This window comes from Dromaius novaehollandiae, chromosome 14 (assembly GCF_036370855.1).
Source record: "Dromaius novaehollandiae isolate bDroNov1 chromosome 14, bDroNov1.hap1, whole genome shotgun sequence".
NCBI lineage: Eukaryota > Metazoa > Chordata > Aves > Casuariiformes > Dromaiidae > Dromaius > Dromaius novaehollandiae.
In genome coordinates this window covers 577,583-600,770 of record NC_088111.1, presented here as the reverse complement: position 1 = coordinate 600,770, position 23,188 = coordinate 577,583, and the positions used below count along the sequence as shown (strand labels likewise).

At 60.0% G+C, this 23,188-nt stretch overlaps 1 protein-coding gene across 1 annotated transcript in view; it reads left to right on the top strand.

The window, feature by feature from the left end:
* HS3ST4 (heparan sulfate-glucosamine 3-sulfotransferase 4) overlaps positions 1-22,467 on the top strand; it is a 59,476-nt gene extending 37,009 nt beyond the window's left edge. Inside the window, exon 2 of the mRNA XM_026103937.2 lies at positions 21,746-22,467. Coding sequence (XP_025959722.2) covers positions 21,746-22,382 — 637 coding nt within the window. The 3' untranslated portion in view covers positions 22,383-22,467. The remainder of the gene's footprint in view (positions 1-21,745) is intronic.
* The last annotated feature ends 721 nt before the right edge of the window (positions 22,468-23,188 follow it).

The following is a 23,188-nucleotide window of genomic DNA, read 5'->3' as shown; positions in this document are numbered from 1 at the left end:
TGTCCCCGGCCTCAGCTGCAGGGAGGGACGACCATCCACGGGGCCGGGGCATGCACGCAGCTCCGCAGCAGCGGCGCAGCCCCCACCCCGCCGCGGCGAGCACTGCTGATGCCGCTGCCGCACCAGCACCCGCTCCGCTCTGCCCCGGACCGGCTCCCGGCTCCCGGCTCCCTGTGGACGCGCAGGGCGGGAGCTGCTGCGTGACAGATGAGAGATCACGGCAGCAGCTAGGGCGGGTTACGGCTTTCCCCTCGCCCGCCTGGCAGGAGAGCTCTCTCCGCACGAGCCCGAGACCGCCCGGGGCACCGCCATCCCCGTCCGTCGCGCAGCCCCCCGGCCGGCGGCGCTTCCGAGCTGCAGGCGCCCGGGCTGGGAGCCCACGTGGGGCGGCGGCCCTCACCGTGGCGCGGGGCGGCGGGGCGGAGGCTGCCCCGGAGGCGGCTCGCTGCACCGTGCACGGCACACGCCTGCGGACCGCGGCGGCACCGAGCCGGAGGCTGCATCCCCCCGGAGCCGGGAAAGCGGCCCCGGCATTAGCTGTAGTTTCTTACGGGAAGGCATTTGCGACCCATCGGACAACCCAGAAGCGTCTAACGGGACGGCCGCGGTGCCGGGAGCGCTGAGCGGGCAGTGCGCGTTGTCCCGTGCCGAGCGCAGCAGCCAGCGGCACGGCTGCCCCGCGGCAAAGCCGCTCGGAGGGCAGGGATCGAACAGCAGTAACGGCCTGGCTGGAAGGGCTGGGCCGGCGTCGAGGTTTATCTTTCCCGGCAGTGCAAACAGTCCAGTCCCCCCGCGAGGCCCCGCGCACTGCAGCCCGCTTCCCCCAGCGCCGGTGGCGTTTGGGTAATCCTGCGTTGGAAAAACCCTCGCTGCTGGGCAGGAATCTCTCCCGAGCCGGGGCCGCGCTGGGCACTCGCGCTCTCCGCGCCCGAGCCGGGGCCTTCGCGGGGGGCATCGCCTGCCGAGCTGCGGCGATTCGGGCTCTGCCGTAGCCGGACGCGCTGACCCCAAACAGCTCTTACCGAAACCCCACATTGCTGGAAACTTTCCAGAAATTTCCAAAGTACAGAAGGGAAATATTTCCTTTAAGACCATTTGTGACACGTGGGAATTCAGTTCAGGACCAGTCCCGGTTGCTTCGTCCCTGGTTGTGGCTACAGAACTGAGCTGGGGACGGGTCCGACGTTGCGTCCGGCGGTGGCGCGTGGCAGCGTGGTGGGACTGGAGCCCCTCTTGGCTCGGAGATGGCGAGCTCGGGCGGGAGACGGTTGGAGGCAGGCAGCCCCTCGTGGGACTGGTGCTCCTCTTGGCCCTTCCTCAGTTTGAGCGAAACTGTGCATTGCACAGAGCGAAACCTCCGCTGAGGCCGCGACCGTTTTCCTTTCATGCAGCTTCAAGGCTTCCTCCCGCTCCTTCCCCGTCCTGCTCCGCTGGCACCGCGGCAAAGCCCTCTCGGAGGGTCCGAAACGCGCTTGCTCTCGGTGCTGAGCCCTCCTCCACTTGGCAAACGCAGAAGATTTTATTGGCTGTTTGCTAACGAAGTTGGAAATCAACGTGAGTATTTTGCACAGTAATTGGCAGCAGTGAAGAGATCAAAATACAGAGAAACGGAGCGAGGAGGTTAAGCAGAGCGGAGCTTTTGCAGAAGCTAAGCGGTGTCTTTAGACGCCTGGTCGTCGCTCGGCCCCGGCGGCCCGTGCGGAGGTCGCTGCGTTTGCTCGCCGGCCGGCTGCGCGGCGGCGGGGGGGACCGGGCGCCCCTGGCACGCTGCCCTGCTCCGCTGGCGCCCGCCCCGCGCGCCGTGTGCCGCCGTCTCGGGCTGCGCCGCGGAAACGCGCACTCCCACGGCACAGGCGGACGGCATCCTGTCGTCGTGCCGCGGCGGGAGGGGAGCTGAAGTGCTGAGAGGCAGGTTCAGCTGAGCCGCCTCCAAAATACCCGCCTAAGAATAGCCTCCCTCTGCTCGGAAGGGCGACTGGCTCTCAGCCTCTCAGTTGCGCACGTCTGTAGCATCCTTATTTCTCCTCCTGACTCTTGCAAGCCTGCAGCTCTTTCCCAGCTGCCGTGATGGGCCAGTGATCAATGTATGCAGTGACGCGGGGTGATTTACGCCCCGGCGTCACGCAGAGAGCACCATTCATATGCTCCAGCCTAGATCTGCAGCCCACTCGCATGGAAGCAGCAGTCCTAGATTTATTCACCTGCTGCTCCCCTTGTTTATAGCAGGCCTTCTGCTCTGCCGATGGCACCTGGGTGTATTAGCTTTTCTCAGATAATAAACCCAGCTCAGTGAAGCTAGACTTTGTGTCAAACACGCTGTGCTGTTCTCAAAACAGCCCCAGCAGCGTGCGTCCCAACGCCGAATGAGCAGATCCGGGGATTACGCGCAGAGCCCTCCTGTTCTGCCAGTCTGGATACGGCAAATCCCGTGAGCGCCGGCACCGGCAAACTCTCCTCTGGGCCATCGCAGAGGCGGGACGCTTCCTCACGCGTTTACTTTTCCCTGCAGATGTTTACGCTTAGACCAATGGGCCAGGAATGTTTTCTTGCTGATTACAAGCCTAGCATTAATATGCAGATGGAAATGCAAGTCAGCCCAGCTGAGACTTCCTGGGTGGCAGTGGGAGCCAAGGATTTAGTCTAGCATGATCTCGGACATCGTTTAAGCTCCTCAAAACAAGAGCACGCAACCCGATGCAAGATTTCCTCTCAATAAAGCTCCCCGTCAACAATTTCCAGGAGACCTTATTTGCCTCAGCAATTACATTCATTCAGATATGAAGTAGATGGAGTTTTTAATGCCATCATCTCTGTGCCAGGTTCTGGCATTTCTTCTGCCAACTCTTACTAGCTTCTCTTTGGTATAAAGGCCAAAGCAGCAGAACAGGCAACCAAGCCCCAGATTTCGATCAGAGCTTGCAGTGTCTCACGTTGCCAGGAATGAGTCTCCAAGACCAAGCAAAATTCATGAGCTGCAAAGTCCGTGAGCTTCCCAGCCTGAAGGCACCTGGACCACATCCAGCAGCGGGCAGGTGCCGGTGGCTGCAGGTGCATTTGCACGTCGCGTGCGGGAAGAGGTGCCGCTTGCACCCCGCGGCGCTGGGAAGCGGCAGCCCGGAGCGGGCAGGAGAGGATGGATCTCCTCGTTTTGCCATGACTTAAACCGTTTTCCCTGTCAGGCTCCAACCCCTTTTCCAAGGGAGGCCGGAGGCTGGAGCGAAGGGATGCCGTGCACCAGCATTCGGAGCTGGCATCTCCTGCGGAGCGGCGTCAAGGTCCTGCGTGCAACCAGGGCACGGTGCTCTGGGCAGCAGGAGGAAGGGCAGACTGCAAGGGAAAGGCACAGCCGAGCGGCAGAGCCAGCCTGCTTGATAAGTGAGCACTTAATTAACCTCTGCGTTAAAGGCCCAGTCCCCAGGAGCTGCAGAGAGGGGCTGGGGGCACAGGGAAACTTCTTCAGCAAGAGCAGGCAGGGGAGAGTGTGGGCTTCCCAGAGCCCTTCCTGCCAGAGCTGGAAAGCTTTCGCACCAAGAGCGCAAGCCAAGAAATGCTGGCACAGGCAGCTCGGCACAGCCCTCGCTGCTCCATCCTTGTGCATAAATTACCTCCAGGCTCTGAGCTAAACAAAGGGACCTGAAATAATTCTGCATTTTAATAAAGTCAGTGTTCATGGTACTGTTGTCCTCACAGAAAAGGAATTTGCATTTCTTTCTGCCAGCTCATCCACGTGGCCTGCCCGCCCTGGGCATCGCTGCTCTCCGGCTCTCGCGCCCCGGGGCCGGGCGCGTCCTGTGGCTGGATCACCGCAACGACAGAAGCGCGGGGCAGAGCTGCCGTGTGGATATCTCAGAGTCCTCTGGTGGGCAAGTCGGCCCAAAAAGCAGCACTTCTGCCGGCGAGCGTGCACCTCGCCCCGGCTGCTGCAAGGCCGTGCTCCTGCACCGCCCCACGCTTGCAGCAGGCTCGCGGCTGCTTTACCTGGGAGCCAGGGGAGGAGGAACTGGCGTTTGTTCTTGTTTTGTGTTTCTGTAACAACCGAAAGGAAACAAACAGCAGCTTCTCACTCCCCAGGGAAAAGCAGCCCTCTGGGCTTCGAGCCCGTTGCAGCTCTGCCTCCCGCGAGCAGCGCGGAGTGCCGGCGTGCGGGGCGGGGCGGCCGGCCGGGGGCTGCCCGGGCTCCCGGGGCCGTGCACCCTGCCTCCTGGGATGCCCCTTCGCTTCTGGCACGTCTCTCTTCTCAGGCCTCGGCAATTGTAGTCCAGATTGCACCACGTGAGCGTTTCACAGGCTGACACCATCGCTGCAAAAGCCACAGCTAAAACCCCGGGTGCAGAGATCTTGCCATCGGCAACAGCTTCCAGAGCTGTGGACCCTCCGTAAGCAGCAGCTCTGGGTCTTCCTGACCCTCTGCTGCTTCTACTCCCCTTTTCACAAAGCAGTCCCAAAGAGATGCTGGGGGAAACGCATCTTTCTGGGGAGAATAAGGCAAAGACAGGCGTTGGCTGAGCCCCACTGCCTGACACCGGGAACTGGCCAGCTCCAGACCAGCTGCTCAGTGAAGGCTTCGGGTGGGAACATCTCCTTTTGCTGCAAGACTGCACGGCGGGGTCCTGCACAGAAATGCACTTTACAAGCGCCCCTACCTACCATTCGGGGGCCTGAGGATGAGCTCTGCCCCGTCCACGGCACCGGGTTTGCCGTGCCACAAGACATCCCCGCCGAGGCCGTGCGAGGGAGCGGGGCGCAGCTGGGGATCGCCCACGCCGTGCTCGGGCCACCGCGCCTCGGTCCCTTGGCCGCACGGCCGCTCCCGCGGTGGGTCACGGGCCGCTCGCTGCGGCCGAGGGCGTCCCTGCGGGGAGGAGGAGGAGGAGGGCTGGCTGCTCTCTGCTGCGGGTAAACGCGAGTGAGGCATCACCTCCGTCTCCGTTGTGGCACCTCTGGGAATTGCCTTTAGCGCAGCGCTCTGCAGAACCTGCTCCCCTTGCGGATCGGCCTCATCTGTAACCGGTGCATTTTTCCCTGGGGACGACAGTGTCGGGCCCCGCGGAGTCCCGGGAGCGGGAGTCCTGCATCGCCGCGAAGCGCTCGGCTCTCCCGGCTCCCGGCAGCGAGGACGCGAGCGATCGCCGTGCCCAGCCCGGGCGCCCGCTGCGGGAGGTGTTCAGGCTGCTCCGCCGCGCACGGAGGGCTCGGCTTCTTGACTCGGTCATAAATCACTTCGTGTCCCAGCTTATCTCTTGGGCTCTGGGATTTGGCAGGAGTCGGGTGTGGACTAAACTGCTAATAGTCTTCAGAAAAAGCTAAACGGAGGCATCTAACCAGAGGGACTGTTGCTCCTGGGACCGCTTGTGCGATCCAGAGGGATCCACGGTAGCAAGAGCCACTCGTGGAGCCCTCCAGCACCCGCCGTGCGTGACTGTGCTGGGGGACATGGCCCGTGGACAGGGGGGCTCTGCCCGGCTCGGAGGACACGGCCTGTCCGAGTGGGACTTCTGCAGCCTGGCTTCACTGTTCCTGACGTTTCTGTGCCATTTATTTATATCGCTGCTATTTCCATGAAGAGTCAAAACTCCAGGGACGCGACCAAGCTCTTCCCTGTCCCTGGACCTGCACTCGGGACGGGTCGGGTTGGCGTGAGGACCCGGTGCCAGCTGCCACGCTGGAGCACGGGGCAGGGGTGTCCCCAGGGACACCGTGATGAGGGTCTCCATGTCCCCAGGGACAGCTTGGGAGGCCGAGGTGCCTTCTGCCACTTGTCCCTGTCCCCTATCCCTGTCCCCGTCCCCATCCCTGCTCCCCTTTGCAGCTGCAGCCGCTCCGGGTCTCCACTGCCAGGGAAAGCCATGACTGGAGCCTTCAGCCTGTTCAATTACTGTCAGTTAATGATGATTAATTTACAATTAAGGGCCTCTAAAGGGTAGTGTGTGTGTAAAATAAATATTGATCTTTCATTTGTGGCCGCAGATGTATTACCCCCGCTGCAGGAAAATCGGTGGCGGTAGCGGCGTGGCCACCTCCACGCCCAGCCCTGCGCGGGGGGAACCGGCCCCACGCGGGGGGAACCGGCCCCACGCGGGGAGAACCGGCCCCACGCGCCTCCGAGCTGATGGCTGCTGTCAGGACATTCGGGATTGCCTGGTGCACGCGGAGTTCCCCCGTCCAGACCCATCGCGGTCGGGCGCTAGCTGTTTGGAGCCAGATGGGAATCGCTTTGTCGGTGATATTTAAATATTAACGCTAATTGCTTGGTCCTCTTACCACCACGAGGGTGCTGGGAGCCGGTAATTTTCCTCTCGCATGGTCCCTAATCGGCCTCGTAAAACAAGCAAAGTGTCCAGCGCCCGTTAAAGTTTTATTAGCAGCCGGGCTACTTAACCGGTTAGTCATAGGGCGGCGCACAGCTGAGCCTGGCAGCTCCGCGAGACTGGGAGCAGCGCAGAAGCAGTGGTTGGGGTGGCCGGCTCTGCTGGGAGGCACTGGGAGCTTCTGGGAGGTGCTGGGACGCACTGGGAGCTGCTGGGAGGCACTGGGAGCTGCTGAGAGGCACTAGGAGGTGCTGGGAGCTGCTGGGAGGCACTGGGAGGTGCTGGGAGGTGCTGGGAGGCACTGGGAGCTGCTGGGAGGTGCTGGGAGGCACTGGGAGCTGCTGGGAGGCACTGGGAGCTGCTGGGAGCTGCTGAGAGGCACTAGGAGGCGCTGAGAGGTGCTGGGAGCTGCTGGGAGGTGCTGGGAGGCACTGGGAGCTGCTGGGAGGCACTGGGAGCTGCTGGGAGCTGCTGAGAGGCACTGGGAGGTGCTGGGAGCTGCTGGCAGGTGCTGGGAGGCACTGGAAGCTGCTGGGAGGCACTGGGAGCTGCTGGGAGGTGCTGGGAGGCACTGGGAGCTGCTGGGAGGCGTGCATGGAGCATACTCACCTCCCGGAGACCTCCGGAGCATCCTGCCTCAACCGGAGCAGGACACTCGGCTTGCTCCGAAGCACCTGCCGGCTCGGCACGGCACCCGGGGGCCTTGTTAGGAGCGGGCTCCCTGCCCCCGGTTGTGAGGAGAACATCAATTACTCCCTAACTTGCTCTCCCAGAGCAGGAGCAAAGAATTTAACCTGTCTTGAAAGAGCCCCGGCACAGCACTGAACGACGCGGAGCGCAGGCCGTGCAGTACCCTGGGCTGCACGTCTGACGCTGCCTTCCTGCACGAGCTGGCTGTGTCGAGAACGTTTCCCTGCAAAAGGCAATGCCTGGCTGAGTCGTGTCCTCTCCCGTTTTGCCCTTCTTTTGCTCGTCTCCCTGCAGGCTGTTCTGGATTCGGCTCAGGAAACCTCACATCAGAACCGCTAATTTCCCTGAATGTGCCCGGTGCTTTTCAGCAGTTCTGGCCTTGCCCCGGGCCTTTCTGGGTGCAGCGGTGGCTCCACAGCCACCCACGCCGTGCGGTGCCGGGAGGGCAGACGCTCCCCGCGTCCTCCGTGACGGCAGCGCTGCAGGGCCTGGGGGACGGGGCCTCGCCCCGGCTGGAGGCTTTGGTGCCGTTTAACGGCTCGGCCGTGGCTGGCAGCAGGAAGGAGCCGTCTCTGCAGAGGTGCTCGTTAAAAGCACCGGTAGAGAACGAGCTATCTAGACGCATGGCTTGGGCTTCCCAAATGAGCCCCGTGATTTCCTGTCACCCGCGTCACTGTCCCGTCCCGTCTCCGTTGCCCAGCCCAACGGCTCCTGCTATCGTGGGTGCTGGGCCGTGTCCTGTGGGCGCTCGCCACCATCACTCAGCGTAGCTGGTTGCGTTTTGCAGCTCGTTGTTGCAGGACTTGAAGCACAGCATTTCTGTTGGTCCAGGATTTTGTCATTTCCTTGCCCTGTCATAGATGTCTATAAATTTTTCCTTGTGCTGGAGTGTTCTCTGACATCTGTCTGACTTTTCTGTCTATAATGAGCGTGCTCTCCAAGATGTATTTTTCTGCAAATCTCTTATCAGTTAGTTGTTAGCTGTGAGGCTCTCCACATTTTCCAGTTCTATGACTATTTTTAACTTGTGCCTTTGAAGCATTTGTATCTGCTTCTGTTGGTATAGAAATGGCTATCTGTACGTTATCAATATCCGCATCAAAATCCAAACGAAGCTTCCGGAAAGTCCTTCACGCAACGTGTCCCAGACCAGCACCAGCTGGAGCACGTCCAGGGGCCGGGCACCCCGGAGCTGAGAAACCCCCGAGCCGAGGCCTCGCGGCGGACGTCTGCCGCCGAGGCGCGCCTGCAGCCAAGGTGCCACCGACGCGGCGGTCTCCGGGGCCCGGCTGGGCTGGGCGGTGGAGGGGGCACCATCCCCACGGCCGGCCGCGGGGCGGGTGGGCCGCCACGGCAGCGCTGGGCTGAGGGAGGGCTCGAGAACCGGCACGAGAACCGGCACGAGACCCGGCACGAGAACCGGCACGGGCAGAGGCGGAGCGGGAGCGCAGGGGCCGGCCATGGTTAGGAGCACTGGCAAGAAACGGAGTCATCTCTTTTGCATTATTTTTCCCCAGCACACGTCTAGGGTAGCTGCTGCCATCCCGCAGTTGGCTGCTCAGGTTTGCCATCCACGCTGGGCAAACCCACGCGGAAGGACTCGCTCAGGCTCTGTGCGTCTCTCCACGCAGCATGGAGTGATGTCCACAGCCCTGAGATGGTCTTTTAACTCCTTCAGGTTTCTCAGCGCCTGGTTCTCAAGAGTCCAGAAAAACCTCTGAAGGTGGTGCAATCCACCGCAAAATGCCTGAAGGCCAGTTCACCATGCACCAGGGCCAGCAAGTCCTGAATGTCGGAGCTCAACAGGGATTTCCACTGCAATGCGGTGCCCCTCTGTCCCACCTGCGATTCCTTTCCACACGTAGATGGTTCAGGAGGCAGGACGGTGATCCTGCCCCAGTCGAGCCATGTCCAGGCAGCAGCTGAGTGATCTCTGCACCGGCACCTTCCCTGGGACTCCCCTCACCACCCCCTTGCCAGGAACTCCTCTCCCTTCTCCTCTGCAGTGCATTTCTTGGAAGCAGGCTTGCAAAAAGAATATTGTCTCTGGCTTTCTCTTTTATTTGAGGCATGTATTTAAAATGATGCTTTTGTTCCAAATGAATGAGTCGATTCATTCAGAAGTGCAGTTTCTGTTTTTGAATCAGCAGAGCTGTTTATGCTCATAGTGTCCATAAAAATGTTATTTTAGTCCTGACACTGATGCTTATGAATAAAATTTAGATCTCATTCAGAAGTACATTAGCTGTAGCTATTTGGCCTCTTGTTAAAGCATTAATTTTTATTGAGAAGAATACATTGCCAAGCAGTTCCTTCTCCGTCTTGCAGCAAACTAAGCATCTCCCAGTGCAGACTTCAGTAGGATGAAATTACCGCCCATGCCCCTCCTGCTCTGGTGCCCACTGGTCTAAAGATTCAATTTGCGGCTGGTTTTGTTCTTTAGCCGGATTGCGATGGGCTCTTCCCAGTGACGCTGTGCTAACATGAGAGGCTGGAGCAGACGCATCGCTGATCAGGAGGAGGCTTTCCTGGGTCCGCTCCAGCCGTCGCTGCCCTGGCGCTGCGTTGCTTATTCATGGCGGGCTGGATGTTGGGTGTGCTGGAGCCAATTAGCTCTCCCGTGTATTTGTTGCACTTTTTTGCTTGAAGCAAGCTGTTAAATGTCAAAAATACTTTAGCATTTTAGCAGAAAGTTAATTTTTTAATAGATTCCACCTACAAAAAGGAGCTGACTGGCAGAATATTAAACTCGGGGAGATTTATTTTTAATCCTTGCCTCCAGTTTGAGATACCCATTTCTGCATTGCTCCTGGCTGACGAGGGCTGCCGTCGCTCGCCCGTCCTCCCCCCTCGGTGCTGTGGCAGCTGCGGCCTCTCGCATCCTATTCACCTCGTCGGCAGAAGGGACACCTGGCCCAGCCGAGGCGTTAGTCCTCGTCATTAGCGCTGCAGACACCGCTCGCGTCTGCTCCCGGCCCCGCATCCCGTCCGCCCCTCCGCTGGCGCTGGCGGGCAGCGTGCTGCCGCCGGGCTCTGCCCGGTCACCGGGCCGGTGCTGCCACCTGCTCCCGTGGCCCCGTCCCCCGGGGTGGCACCAGCCCCGCTCGCGGGGGCCGCGGTGCCTCCTCGCAGCCTCCTGCCACCGCGCCGGCAGCAGTGCTGGCACCCAGCGGCTCAAACCCCGTGAGCCCCAAACCTGGTCTGCAGGTGCGTTGAAGCAAGGGTGTTACACAGATGTCTTAACTAAGTGGAATTTTTTTTTGCTTCAGTTAGTGCAAAAGGCAGCAGCTCGGAAGGAAACATCAGGGACGTTAACTTTTGTCGTAGTCCCATTTATTGCCTTGCAGGTAGCGCTCCCGGTCAGCTCATTTCCGTGTTGCATCTGCGGTGCGCTTGTGGCCAAACGCCCGCCGCGGGCAGCTGCACCTCGCTGCAGCGAAGGAAGGGTCTCCAGCAGTGAGGAAGGGTCTCTAGCAGTGTGGAAGGGTCTCCAGCAGTGTGGAAGGGTCTCCAGCAGTGAGGAAGGGTCTCCAGCAGTGTGGAAGGGTCTCCAGCAGTAAGGAAAGGTCTCCAGCAGTGAGGAAGGGTCTCCAGCAGTTGGTCGCACAGCTGATGCCTGCAGCCCGTGCCCGGCCCCGGCAGAGCAGCCGCGCTCTGAGCCGTGCTCTGCGCCCGGTCAGGGCAGCACCGCAGCACCAGCGCGTGCACCAGCACCGCGCTCCCAGGACGGCCGGCCGGGGCGGCACGCTGGCACCTCCGGTCCTTCCAGGTCCAACTTTCAGGCCAAGCAGCGTCAGTCTGCTCTGATTATCAGCAGTAACTTTCCCCTCCTGGATGGAGCAACTAAATCGCTGCGCACAGTGCACTTGGTTCTGAAAACTAAGGTGACTCTATTTTTTCTCAATAATATAATGAGTTATTTTGAGTGATGCTAGATTTAATGGCTAAATCAATATGTGTATTTAGTGTTAGGCTTTATTTTAGCACTAAGTGACATGAGATAAGCAGTCTTAGGGAGTGTTAATTGGTTTGTGTTTAGCATTTACACTAATCAGAGTGTGCAGCACTGCCCAGGGCTCTTCAGCACTAGTAATTCTGTTTATCCAAACCAGGAGCTGTTTACTCTATCGATGGCGGTGGAATCGGTCTGTTTTTCCACCTCCTCGAGTGCTGTGCCGCCCGCGTGAGCTCGGTGCCGGGTCCCGGCTGCCCCGGGGCAGAGCCGGCAGCGCCCGCCGCACGCACGAGCATCCCGAGAGCCGCCGCGCTTGTGCTCGCCCGCCGCGCCGGCCCCCGCGCCCCGCCGCCGCCGCTCGCGGCTGCTCCGGGAGAGTTGGGTTTGGATCATTTAGTTTTTATCTAAACGCGTGCTTCCCGGCGGAGGTGTTGGGCAGCACCTGGCCTCCCGGGCCGGCTCCGAGGCCCTGGAAGTAGGGCTATCGCTGGAGACGCCGGCAGCCCCGGCGGCCGGGAAGCAGCCTCCCGCACCGCTCGCGGGTCCCGGCGAGCCGCAGGGCCGATCCGCTCTGCCCCAGGCACCGTCGCCCTCGCGGCGGAGGCGGCGTTGGCAGCACGTGCGCAGCTGCGGCAGAGGCGGGTTTTCGCGGGGAGGTCGGTGCCCCGCAGACCGATCCATCCTCCCGGCTGCTCTGAGCCGCGCTGAGCGGCAGGACGAGATGAAATCGCTTTTATTTTGCAAAGCGCTATGCTATTGATTTCTGCCCAACGGCCCTGCCCGGCGCGGCCCTGCCCTGGGCGCCGGCAGCCGGAGCCCATCTCGCCCGCACCGGGGCTGCGGCAGCGCCTCGACGCTCCGCGGGATGGACGTTAAATCGCTGCTGCGAGGGAAAGTGAAGGGATGTCAGTCAGCTCTGCTGCTGCGGTTGCACCGACTGTGTGATCCGAGTCAGAATGAGAATCATAAATCTTGATTATTCTCTGTCTCAGCTGATTTGAACCAAATGCCTTGGACAGGGATATAGTTCACATCCCGCTGAAAACTGCAAAAAAACTGATTAAATGTACAAACTGATATAAATAGCACTCTGTCTGTGTTAATGCCCAAACTGTCAGTGCTCAGGGAGAGCGGGCGCTGCGCGGAGGTGCTTTCGTCCCGGACCAGAACAGCTTCCCGGCTATTTTCGGAGGCTGCTTTCTCCCTGGATCCATTTATCCCGGTACTTTGTTCTTGCAGCGCTGGCTGTTATTATGATGCCGTCAATTACAGATGGCATCGCTGATTCTGATTGCACTTCGCTTACAATTAAGCATCCTATAGAAAAATGGAAATGCTGGGTCATTAACATAAAGTAATAATAAGGTAAACCATTCAATTATGGAGGAAAAAACATTTTGAATAATAAGGATATTGTATGCCTAAAAGACATTCAGATGCCAGTGTATTACCATTTTTGCATACATAATAAATGAACTTAAGCCCCCAAATAATCAGCACATGCATCTAATAAATCGCTGTGCCCTCGGTGGCAGCCTGGCTGGCGTCGCCCGCTCCGGCGGGAAGAGCCGCTGGTGCCGGACGGAGCGGCGATGCCCCGTCCCCTGCGGCGCCTGGCACGCGTTTCGCGGGGCCTCAGCCCCGGCCGGGACCCCGAGCGCCTGCCCGTGCCCCGTGCCCCGCCGTGCTGAGCTGAGCTGGGTGAGGAGCGGGGAGGTTGGTGTGGGGACAGCACACTCCTCCCGCTGTCCACGGCTCTGCTATTACTCACGGCGCAGCATCAGGATAACAGCCAGATACCGCTGAAGAGTGGAATTTATTTACTGTTTTTCCCTGAAAAGCTTTTAGCATGATGTAGCAGCAGTGCTTTCACTTAGGCAGCCATTATTTGCAGGGTTTTTTTCCGGTAGAGGTACATTTTCCAGAAGATGAAACTGAGCTCCTTGCGATGTAGATCCGTATTATTTCTTCTCTGGAAAGGCCCATCCCTGGGGAAACAGGAATGCTCTAAATTGCCCAATTGAGTCAAATCAATATTGAGAGTGGTTTGGACAGTGCATCTTGTTCTCACTTCCTCAGCTGTATCGTTTCCGTGTTAAACTGGCCTTTCCAGGAACTACAGCCCGCAGCGGCAGTGGTAAATGGTGTTACTGCAGCCGTGGCTTAGCCAGCGGCAGGGCAGAGCCGTGCCGCCGCGTCTCCGCGTGCCCGGCCGTGTGCAGCCTGCGCGGCCGTCCGGAGCCGCCGGGGAGGCAGGAGGAGGCTGCGGGCGGCCGGGTGCCCTCCCGGGAATGGCACCGGCACCGGCGCGGGGCCCGGCGTGGGCGAGCTGGCGTTCGGGGGAGCTGCGCCTGGGCGGACGGAGAGGGCAGGTGCCTCGACTCGGAAGCCCTCGGCCGGCCGGGGCGGGACCCACCACGGCTCCCGCCGACGAGAGCCCCTCCGCCTAGACGCATGCGAGAGAGGGGGCCTTCAGGCCAGTGCTACCCGTGGCTGTGATTAATACATTAATTAAATTGCTCAGCGACTCTGAGAGATGCCCCGTGAACAACGTCACAGCGCTTCGGTAGACTACAGTAGTGAGAATTAGTCAAAATTATTTTGACTGCAGTGAAGTTAGAAATGCGCATTTCCAACCTTTTGCACTACCCCCTCCGTGGCTGTGTGCTGACCCATCATAAATTAAATGTTAAAATTGGACAGATCAGGCCAAATTTATCCCTAGTAAAACAATGTCACCCTGAGCACGTATCCCCATCCAGCAGAGCCGGGACTGCTTGGCCCAAAGCTCGGCGATGTGCTGAGGGCCGCGTTTCTGCACGTCGCCCGAGACGATGGGCGCTCGGGGTGACGCCGAGCACGTGCGGTCACGCCAGGAGCCTGCCGAGCTCCTGTGGCTGTTTGCGGCAGGGGATTTCAGCACGAGGCAACAGCCGCGTCCTGGAGGAGATCCACTTGAGGAAAGAACAGCAAAAAGCAGGATTTAGCATTAAGATCATAATTTCAGATTGCATTGTGCTTGCATCAACAGTCTATATCCGCAGAAGTCTTTGGGGAACACAACAGCGTAATAGCTACCCAAGCCAGCCTGAATAGCAAGGGTTATTTTTAATTGCAGCTGAATGGGTCTAACCTTGCCACGTCCGTTCACAGCGCGTTGCTGGATTAACGTGGGTTCCACAGTTGCTTCTACTAAAAGACTTTAATGGCTCAGCTTAGTTCTCTGCCCATGATTATAGCGTTCTTACCCGCCTATCATGCCGCAGCCAGATGGTCCCAGTGAAATCAGAGTGTATTTATATTTCCGTCTGCTACTCAGCCAGCTGCCCACTGATTTTGTTGCCTACTGGTAGGAGGAGAGGAGCCTTCCCGGGTGAGGTTCACCCACCTCTTCCCTAGCTGGTGTCTCCCCCAGCTCCCAAGTGCCGGCGAGGACGCAGAGCAGCTCTCCCGGCTCGGGGCTCCTGGGGCACGGCCGCGCTCCCCCGGCGGGAGCTGCCTCCGGCGGGGCCCAGCCCCTTCCCGGGGCGCGGGGGATGCTTTCGGTCCTGCCGGCGATGAGAGCCATTAAGAGGGTACAGGTACTAAAGAGATCCTGAGCGATGCCTATAAAACCTCTGAATCCCTGACAGAATCGATAGCAGACTCTCTGGAGTAACTTCTTATCCAGGCCAACTTATGCACATGCCAATGAGCCGTTAAAGATTTTACATTTTGTGGAGACACAGAATCCCTTTCTTTGCGATCATTGGGCTCTGGACGGGGCTCGAGGATGAAAAACCGCATCAGGAACAGGCCGTGCTCCAAAGGCATCGTCCCCTGCCTCCGGGAAGGGCTCGAATGCTGCGGGCAGCGTCTGGCCCCAGCCGCGAGCCCCCCGGCCTGAGCCAAGCCCCACAGCGTGGGCAGAGCCCCACGGCATGGACTGAGCCCCATGGTGCAGGTAGACCCCCACGGTGCAGGCAGAGCCCCATGGCACAGGCAGAGCCCCATGGTGCAGGCAGACCCCCATGGTGCAGGCAGACCCCCACGGCGCAGGTAGACCCCCACGGCGCAGGCAGAGCCCCATGGTGCAGGTAGACCCCCATGGTGCAGGTAGACCCCCACGGTGCAGGTAGACCCCCACGGCGCAGGCAGAGCCCCATGGTGCAGGCAGACCCCCATGGTGCAGGCAGACCCCCACGGCGCAGGTAGACCCCCACGGCGCAGGCAGAGCCCCATGGTGCAGGTAGACCCCCACGGTGCAGGCAGAGCCCCATGGCACAGGCAGAGCCCCATGGTGCAGGCAGACCCCCACGGTGCAGGCAGACCCCCACGGTGCAGGCAGAGCCCCACGGTGCAGGTACAGCCCCATGGTGCAGGCAGAGCCCCACGGTGCAGGTAGAGCCCCACGGTGCAGGCAGAGCCCCACGGTGCAGGTAGAGCCCCACGGTGCAGGTAGACCCCCACGGTGCAGGTAGACCCCCACGGTGCAGGCAGAGCCCCACGGTGCAGGTAGAGCCCCACGGTGCAGGTAGACCCCCACGGCGCAGGTAGACCCCCACGGCGCAGGCAGAGCCCCATGGTGCAGGTAGACCCCCACGGTGCAGGCAGAGCCCCATGGCACAGGCAGAGCCCCATGGTGCAGGCAGAGCCCCATGGCGCAGGTAGAGCCCCACGGCGCGGGCAGAGCCCCACGGCGTGGGCAGAGCCTCCCCCGGCTGCGGGAGCACCGTGGTGTCTCCGGCACCTCGCGGTGGTGCAAACACAACCCCGTCCGCGTGCGCGTGGGAAGCGGAGGCGGAGGAGCGCGGTCAGCGGCCCGGGGGCCGGCCCCACGCGGGGAGCCGTGCCCCACGTTTCCGCGGTCCCCATCGCCCGTGGGAGGGGGTGCCGGGTGGTGCCGTGCGGCCGCCGGGCCTCGGCGGCTCCTCAGCCGCTCCCGCAGCCTGCAAGCGGGACGGTGCCTCGCGCGGGCAGAACGCCGGTTGCAGCGGCGGGGCCGTCTCGGGCCGGCGTCAGAGCCGCGTACCCCAAACTGCTGTTTACGTCCGCTTCCTCTTTGGGAACTTTGCTATTGACACGGTTTCAAATTCGGCATTTCGGATACCATAGCAACTCGATACTTCCACTCTCTGATCATATCAGCTCGCAGTTAGTCAACACGATGTTAGCACCTTCGTTGTTATGGCAACAAAAGACCATTCTCCATCGCTGGGCTGACACTGTGGAGGGAAGGAAGGGCTCCAGACCGCAGGAGAGGGGAGCGCGGGGGAGCGTGCAGCTGGGGAGGGGAGCACGCGGGGGAGCGTGCAGAAGCAGAGGGGAGCGTGCAACAGGGGAGGGGAGCGCGCAGGGGGAGCGTGCAGCTGGGGAGGGGAGCACGCAGGGGCAGCGTGCAGAAGGAGAGGGGAACGTGCAGGGGAGCACACAGCAGGAGCACAGAGCACACAGCAGGAGAGGGGAGCATGCAGGGAAGCATGCAGCAGGAGCACAGAGCACAGCAGGAGAGGGGAACGTGCAGGGAAGCACAGCAGGAGTGCAGAGCACGCAGCAGGAGAGGGGAGCACGCAGGGAAGCATGCAGCAGGAGCACAGAGCACAGCAGGAGAGGGGAACGTGCAGGGAAGCACAGCAGGAGTGCAGAGCATGCAGCAGGAGAGGGGAGCACGCAGGCAAGCGCGCAGCAGGAGCGCGTGGCAGGAGAGGCGCGCGCGTGGCAGCCCTGCTGTGGGGCCACCTGGCACTTGTGGGCCCTGGCTGCTCCTTCCTCACCCGGCTGCAGCGGGAGCCGGGGTGGCCACTGCTCCGGCTGCGTTGCGTTCCCTGGCCCTTGGCTCCCGGAGTCCCGCAGAGCCCGGGGAAGGGGGCCAGCGTGGAGCAGGTGGCGTGACAAACTTTTGGAGAAAGGAAAGCTGCTTTTCCTGCAGAGGTAACACAGTGGTCCCAGGTAGCCCCTAATTTCTGGCAGTGATCTGGACCCTGCAGGAGCAGAGCTGTGGGTCGCGGGGGTGGATGAGCCTGTCCCGTCTCCACGGCAGGACGGAGACCGACGCCGTCCTCTGCAGCGGCGCAGAGTTCCCGCGGGGCTCCCGGGGGGACGTTCGTTCTCTTCCAGCCCCCTCCGAACTGGCACCGCTTCTTTCAAATGGAAACACATGAGTAACCAAAAGCTTCTTCTAAAATTCTTTAGAATTTGTTTAATGTTTTTTAAAGCACATGTGCAAGCCATTTGAATGAGAGTAGTGTGAATCTATTAGGCAGCGGCAGATGCAAGTTTTGTGTCCCTTATTAGAGGGGATTGGATTCTGAGGTTTAGTGATGTGCAAAGGATTGGACTTTAGAGAGATTAAAATTATTTTCAGCGTTAAGCACAATATTTCTAAGCTAATGCACTCAGTCTTGAATATAGATTCGCAGACCAAAAAGATTATAAAACATTAAACCTATGTAAATTCAGCTGTAAATTTATGTTTGAACAAATTCAACAAGAGATTTGACTTGGGGGCTTACAGCAAATAGGTTCTGTTTTTAATGCGTATTGTGGCCTTCAGCTGCAATGCTGTTCTCCCCTTGAAAGTCCCACGCCTGCCGAATTACTGGCAGGTCACAGTTGACAGCTCAAGCAATTATAGCAGAATGTGTTAATAATGAAACGGAAAATGTCTCCATGTTTGTCTTTTCTGAAGACAAAAGCAGATGTTTGCTGCACACTGAAGAGCGGCGGAGATGGTGATGCTGTCGCAGCACCTGGCCGTTGCCTCTCCCGGACAGCGATCACGGGCACGTCGACGTCCTCCGCTGCCGCTCCCCGAGCCCTGGGAGCTGCTGGGAACTTTTTCTCCTGGTGGGAACGTGGAAATGCGGTTAACAAAGGCTCCTTTTGAGCGGAATTGCAGGAGACCTGCAACATAGTGAGCAAGCTGCCTACACAGAGATAAATGACAGCTGTGACTGAAGGAATAAACAAGATAATCTGGATTTAAATAAACCACAAGGGGATTTTGGCAACATGCAAATTCGCAAATTTATAAAATGTATCCTTTGAAAATAAAGAGCTTGTCTGAAGCCAGCAGTTAAGAGCAATTACTGCAGCACGCTTTTGCAGCCAGGGCCCAGAGCTGGCCTTCGCCCCGAGCCGGGGGGGACGGGCAGACGGGCTGCCCGCGGGGTGGGAGACCTGGCCCGCGGTGGCGGCTGGGGGGCCGGGCCGGGCTCGGAGGGACGCGGAGCGGTCGGAGCTCCGCAGCAGCCGTGCCGCAGCCCCGCGACGAGCCTGGAGGGGAGAAGCGCCGCCCGCCCGCCGCGCACCCCGGTAATACGTATTTGATCGTCTGCCGGGGTAGCAGGTAGCTGCTGGCCCCAGGCCCAGGAAAGGCCATAAACGTTTCATTTTGACGTTGCACAGCACGGAGGTGCCGCTACCGGCAGGCGTGCGATGCCCCGTCGGGCGGAGGCGTTGGGTGCCTTCCCGCGGGGGCTGCGCGTGGACGCTGCCCCGTCATCGCCGCTACCCGTCGCGGTATCGGTGGAGGCAGACGAGGGGCAGGAGGGGGCAGAGACCGGCGGCAGAGCCGCAAGCAGACGTGTCCCCGTCCAGCGCAGGGACACTTCTCACCGCACGCTGCCCTTTCCTGTGTCCTCCCTGCAACCAAACCGCAGGAGCCGAGTCTCCTCCTCTTCCTCTTCTCCTCCATCGCCAGTTCCCCGTCTTTCCTCGGCGCTGGCCTCTCTATGCATTTGTCTTTATTGTGCATGGAATTAAACACAGGCCTTAAATGTGGCAACACTTGCAGATTATTAGCTCTGCAATTTCTTGGCTCCTGTTTATTGCAATAGCATCCTCTGAAGGGGCTGTTTTAATTAATAGTTTGTTCGTTGTTCTTTCATAGCCCCCTGGCGTGTTTGTTTTATGCTTGAACATCAGCCACCGTAACTTGCTCCGGCATATTGTCTGAAGCATCCCCACCACGGTGAAAAGGTTTAGAGGCGTTTTATTTCTGCAAGTTTATTGAAACCATAATTTAAAATAAAAGCTAAGTAAGTTTAATATTAAAGGGAGGACAATCGTCTTGCCCTGACCATAGAGCAGAGGGGAGCAAAATACTTCCTGGCAGAAGTGTCCACGAAGGGGCTTTTGCCACAGCACCTTGGCGCCTGGAAGGAGGGGGACGTCCCCGCGGCCGGGCGACCGCCGGCCCCTGCCAGCGGGCAGGGCGGCTGCAGGGCAGCAGCAGTGCTTCCCCTCAGTTCCGGTTAATTTTCATCTCTTTTGAAGCTCTGTCATCTACAAAGCCCCAGATCACAGTCTCGATCCGTAACACACGGCGAGCAAGGGCTGCTGCACGCTCTGGCTCCCGGCGCCCCGTCCCGCAGGCTGCCCGGCGCGGCTGCCCGGCGCGGGGTGCAGCAGGGCTGCGGGGCGGGACGAGGAAGGAGCGCGACGGCCGTGCTGCCGGCAGCACCTCCCGCCGGGGCCGGGGCCGGGGGCCCGGCCAGCCCTCGTCCGCCCCGAGCCGCTGGTGCTGTACCAGTGCAACTGGCACAGCTTTGCACCCGCGCGAGCATCCCCTCCCGCGTACGAGGACTGGGACCGATGCAGGGCTAGACACGAGGCTGCAGGAAAGCGCTGTCGCTGCAGACATCAGCCGACAGCCCTGCTGCGGGACTCGCGTCCGACAGACACCGGCAGGTCTGGGTTAGCCCAGCGTTGCTCGCTTGGTCTCCTCCGTCACGCGGGATAAGCCGGATCCCACACTCCTTGGTGCGCCTTCAGCCTCGGAGCAACCTCGGATTAGAGACAGCAGCGTTCCTCCCCAAGCCGCGTTTCGTAAGAGCGGGGTCGCGTCAGACACGAGCGGGGAGCAGCACGGCCAGGAATATCCCTGCTGTCGCGGGCTGGTTTTCCCCAGGTGTCGTTCAGAGCAGCAGAAGCCAGTAACGGGGGAAGACACTTGAGTCCCTGCAGCTGAGCACGGTTAGAGCATAACCCTCATCTGCAGGGAGAGCCTGATAACGGGAAATGGGAAAAGACCTAATTTCCATGCAGAAATTCTAGCGTTTTACATCCAAGTTTGTTAAGCAGTTAAAAAAAAAATTCAAATGGGAAATTTTACACGGCCACACTTATTTTTTCTGGTCCACACAGAAAGGGCCGATTACTCCAGCTCCGTGCGCCCAAGCCAGCTCCCACCCCGGCACGTTCAGCAAGGGGCTCCGGCGGGAAGCAGCCTCTGCACGGCGGTCCGTAACCCCGGGCGCCCTGATGGCAGCCTTGGGGCCTTCCTGCGGTGTGGAGAGCCCCAGAGGACGCTGCCTTCCTACGGGACTGTGGTCCGGCTGTCGGATCCCCCACGGGAATGGCAGCCTCTGATTCTGCAGTCTCCCGGTGTTTGCATCCCTCTTAATTTGTTGAGGGGTTTCTATAAAGGGAACGTACCTCAATGCGCAGCTTTCCTAGCAGTCCTTGTTCGTGGCGTGTCCCTGCTGCTCAAACGCACGGCGCAGGGAAGGACCAGGCACGGAAAGAGGCCGGGCAGAGCGGGCGGACGCGGGATGTCGTGCAGCGTCCCATGGACTCGCGCTCGGCAGCCGGGGCCCGGGGGAGCAGCTGCTGGGCACCAGCACCAGGGGAAGGGGCTGCCGGTGAGGGATGGCGGGAGCGACGCGGCCCCCCCGTCCCCCATCCGGCTGCACCCGCGGGAGGGCAGCGGACAGGGAGGGGTGTCGTCGCTGGGGAGAAGCGGCCGGGATGCTCTGTGCCAGCGCGGGAGCTGCCGGGGCCGCGCCGCAGCCTGGCAGGGGGCTTGGCGGGCAGCACCGCGACGTCCTCGCAGGTCTCCCTGCGGCGGTCCCCGGCACGGGCGCGCGGCGGGCACGGAGGCGGGACGCGTCCAGGCCGGGGCTGCTGCCGGCTCCCGGCGGGGCCGAGCGCGGAGCCCTGCTCTGCAGCAGCCCGGGCGCTGCAGCTTCCTCGGCCGCTCCGGTGCCCGGCCGTCACGGGCCGTAAAAGAGGCCGTAATGCGCTGGTGGAGGACATCGCCGTTCACCTGCCGGCTTGCTGTGATAATCTTTAACTGGGGGCAGCTGGGAAAAGCATTTACCTCTCCGTTTTCTTAGATATAAATGCTATCTTGGCTGCAGTTTCGTTTTACAATATGGTAATATGCTATCCAGGAAAGTCTTGCTACATGCTAATTTATCCAGTAGGCAAATTCCTTTTGGCTAATAAAAGTGCTTGCGCAGGAAGCTCAAAACCCAGCAGCAATTAATTATTGACAGAGCATGTGAATTAGAGATAAAAGAAGAGTCATTCTTTCTCACACACAAGATAGTAAATAAATTTAATTATTGTACTAGAAGCAGGGGATCTTATTCTGTATTAAGTTTTATTAGCTGAGACGTTTAAAAGCATGTCATCATAACAAAAAGGTCTTGTGTAATCCTAACTGCGCCACTCTGGTACAAGGCTCTGAAGTGAATAGACTTAATTGAGCAAATGGAAGCAGATGGCTTGCTGAACAGACAGGTATTGTACAGGTTTATTGTCAATTAACTTGTGTCTACATATGCCTATGGCAAACTGACTGTATAATGTGCTACCAAGGCTGATTTAACACGTCAGGTACCCGCCGTGCCCGGGCCCCGAGGACCCACCCGGAGGGGTTGATCCGGGCACGCGCTCCTGCGTCCCTCCGCCCCAGCGCCCGCCAAAACCCGGCGTCTCCGCGGCCGCTGGGGCCGGGGGGGCCGGCGCGTCCACCTGCCCCTTCCCAGCCGGCGCTAACCTGTCCCCCCTCCTCTCCCCCGCGCAGGAGCGTGATGCCCAAGACCCTGGAGGGGCAGATCACCATGGAGAAGACCCCCAGCTACTTCGTGACCAACGAGGCGCCCAAGCGCATCCACTCCATGTCCCGGGACACCAAGCTGATCGTGGTGGTGAGGAACCCGGTCACCCGGGCCATCTCGGACTACACGCAGACGCTCTCCAAGAAGCCGGAGATCCCCACCTTCGAGGTGCTCGCCTTCAAGAACCGGACCCTGGGGCTGATCGATGCCTCCTGGAGCGCCATCCGCATCGGGATCTACGCCCTGCACCTGGAGAACTGGCTCCAGTACTTCCCCCTCTCCCAGATCCTGTTCGTCAGTGGCGAGAGGCTCATCACTGACCCGGCTGGGGAGATGGCCAAGGTCCAGGACTTCTTAGGCCTCAAGAGGATTGTGACAGAGAAACATTTTTATTTTAATAAAACCAAGGGGTTCCCCTGTCTAAAGAAGCCGGAGGACAGCAGTGCTCCCCGGTGCTTGGGCAAGTCCAAGGGTCGAACTCACCCCAAAATAGACCCCGATGTCATCCACAGACTGCGGAAGTTTTACAAACCTTTCAATGTTATGTTTTACCAAATGACAGGGCAAGATTTTGAGTGGGAGCAGGAAGAAAGCGATAAGTAGAACCAAGAAATGAGGAAAAAAGCTCTTTTCTTTTGAGATGCGGATCATCGTTAGAGACACGAAACTCGCACGGGGCTGCAGTCTCGGTCTGGTGAGAACGAGACTCGCGCGCTGTCAAGGCTGAAATCAAGCTGAACGGCATTTCCAGCTCTGAAACCTTAGAGCTACGTCACCTCTGGGGCGCGCCGGGCCCGGGCTCTCCCCTCCCGCTGCGGGCAGGATCGGGGAGCGGGTGGGAGCAGGAGAGGCCGGCGGGGCCGAGCCGCGGGGCGAGGGGATGCTCCGGCGGGGCCGAGCCGCGGGGCGAGGGGATGCTCCGCGCTGAGCCTTGGGGGCCGGCGCGTCCCGCGTAACCGGCCCGGCGGGACCAGCACGTCCTGCCGCCGCCGGCTGAGCGCGACGGTGGCTCGCAAAATCCCGCGGCAACGAGACAAACTAACGGATTTGGTTTCTCCTGCCCTGGCTTTTAGTTTTGCCTGAACAGCAGCGCCAGAGCGGGTAAATTCACATGCACACACTCGTGTCCGTGAGTGGAAGGAATAAAGCCAGTTATGCTGCAAAGGAACCATGTACAGAAACTTCATTTGCACCAGACGTTCCAGTTACCTGTTGCACTAAAACTAGTATTTACCAAGTGCCACAAAACCCCCCTGGCCCCAATTCTCCTCCCACTGCTGGGTGTAATTCCACTGGTGGGAGAGAATTGTTTCTGATTCACTTGGGTGATCAGTAAGATCAGAATCGGGGCCTTCCCTGAACACACCCAGGCTCCTCTAGAAAACCGTGTCCTAAAACCACGCTCAGGC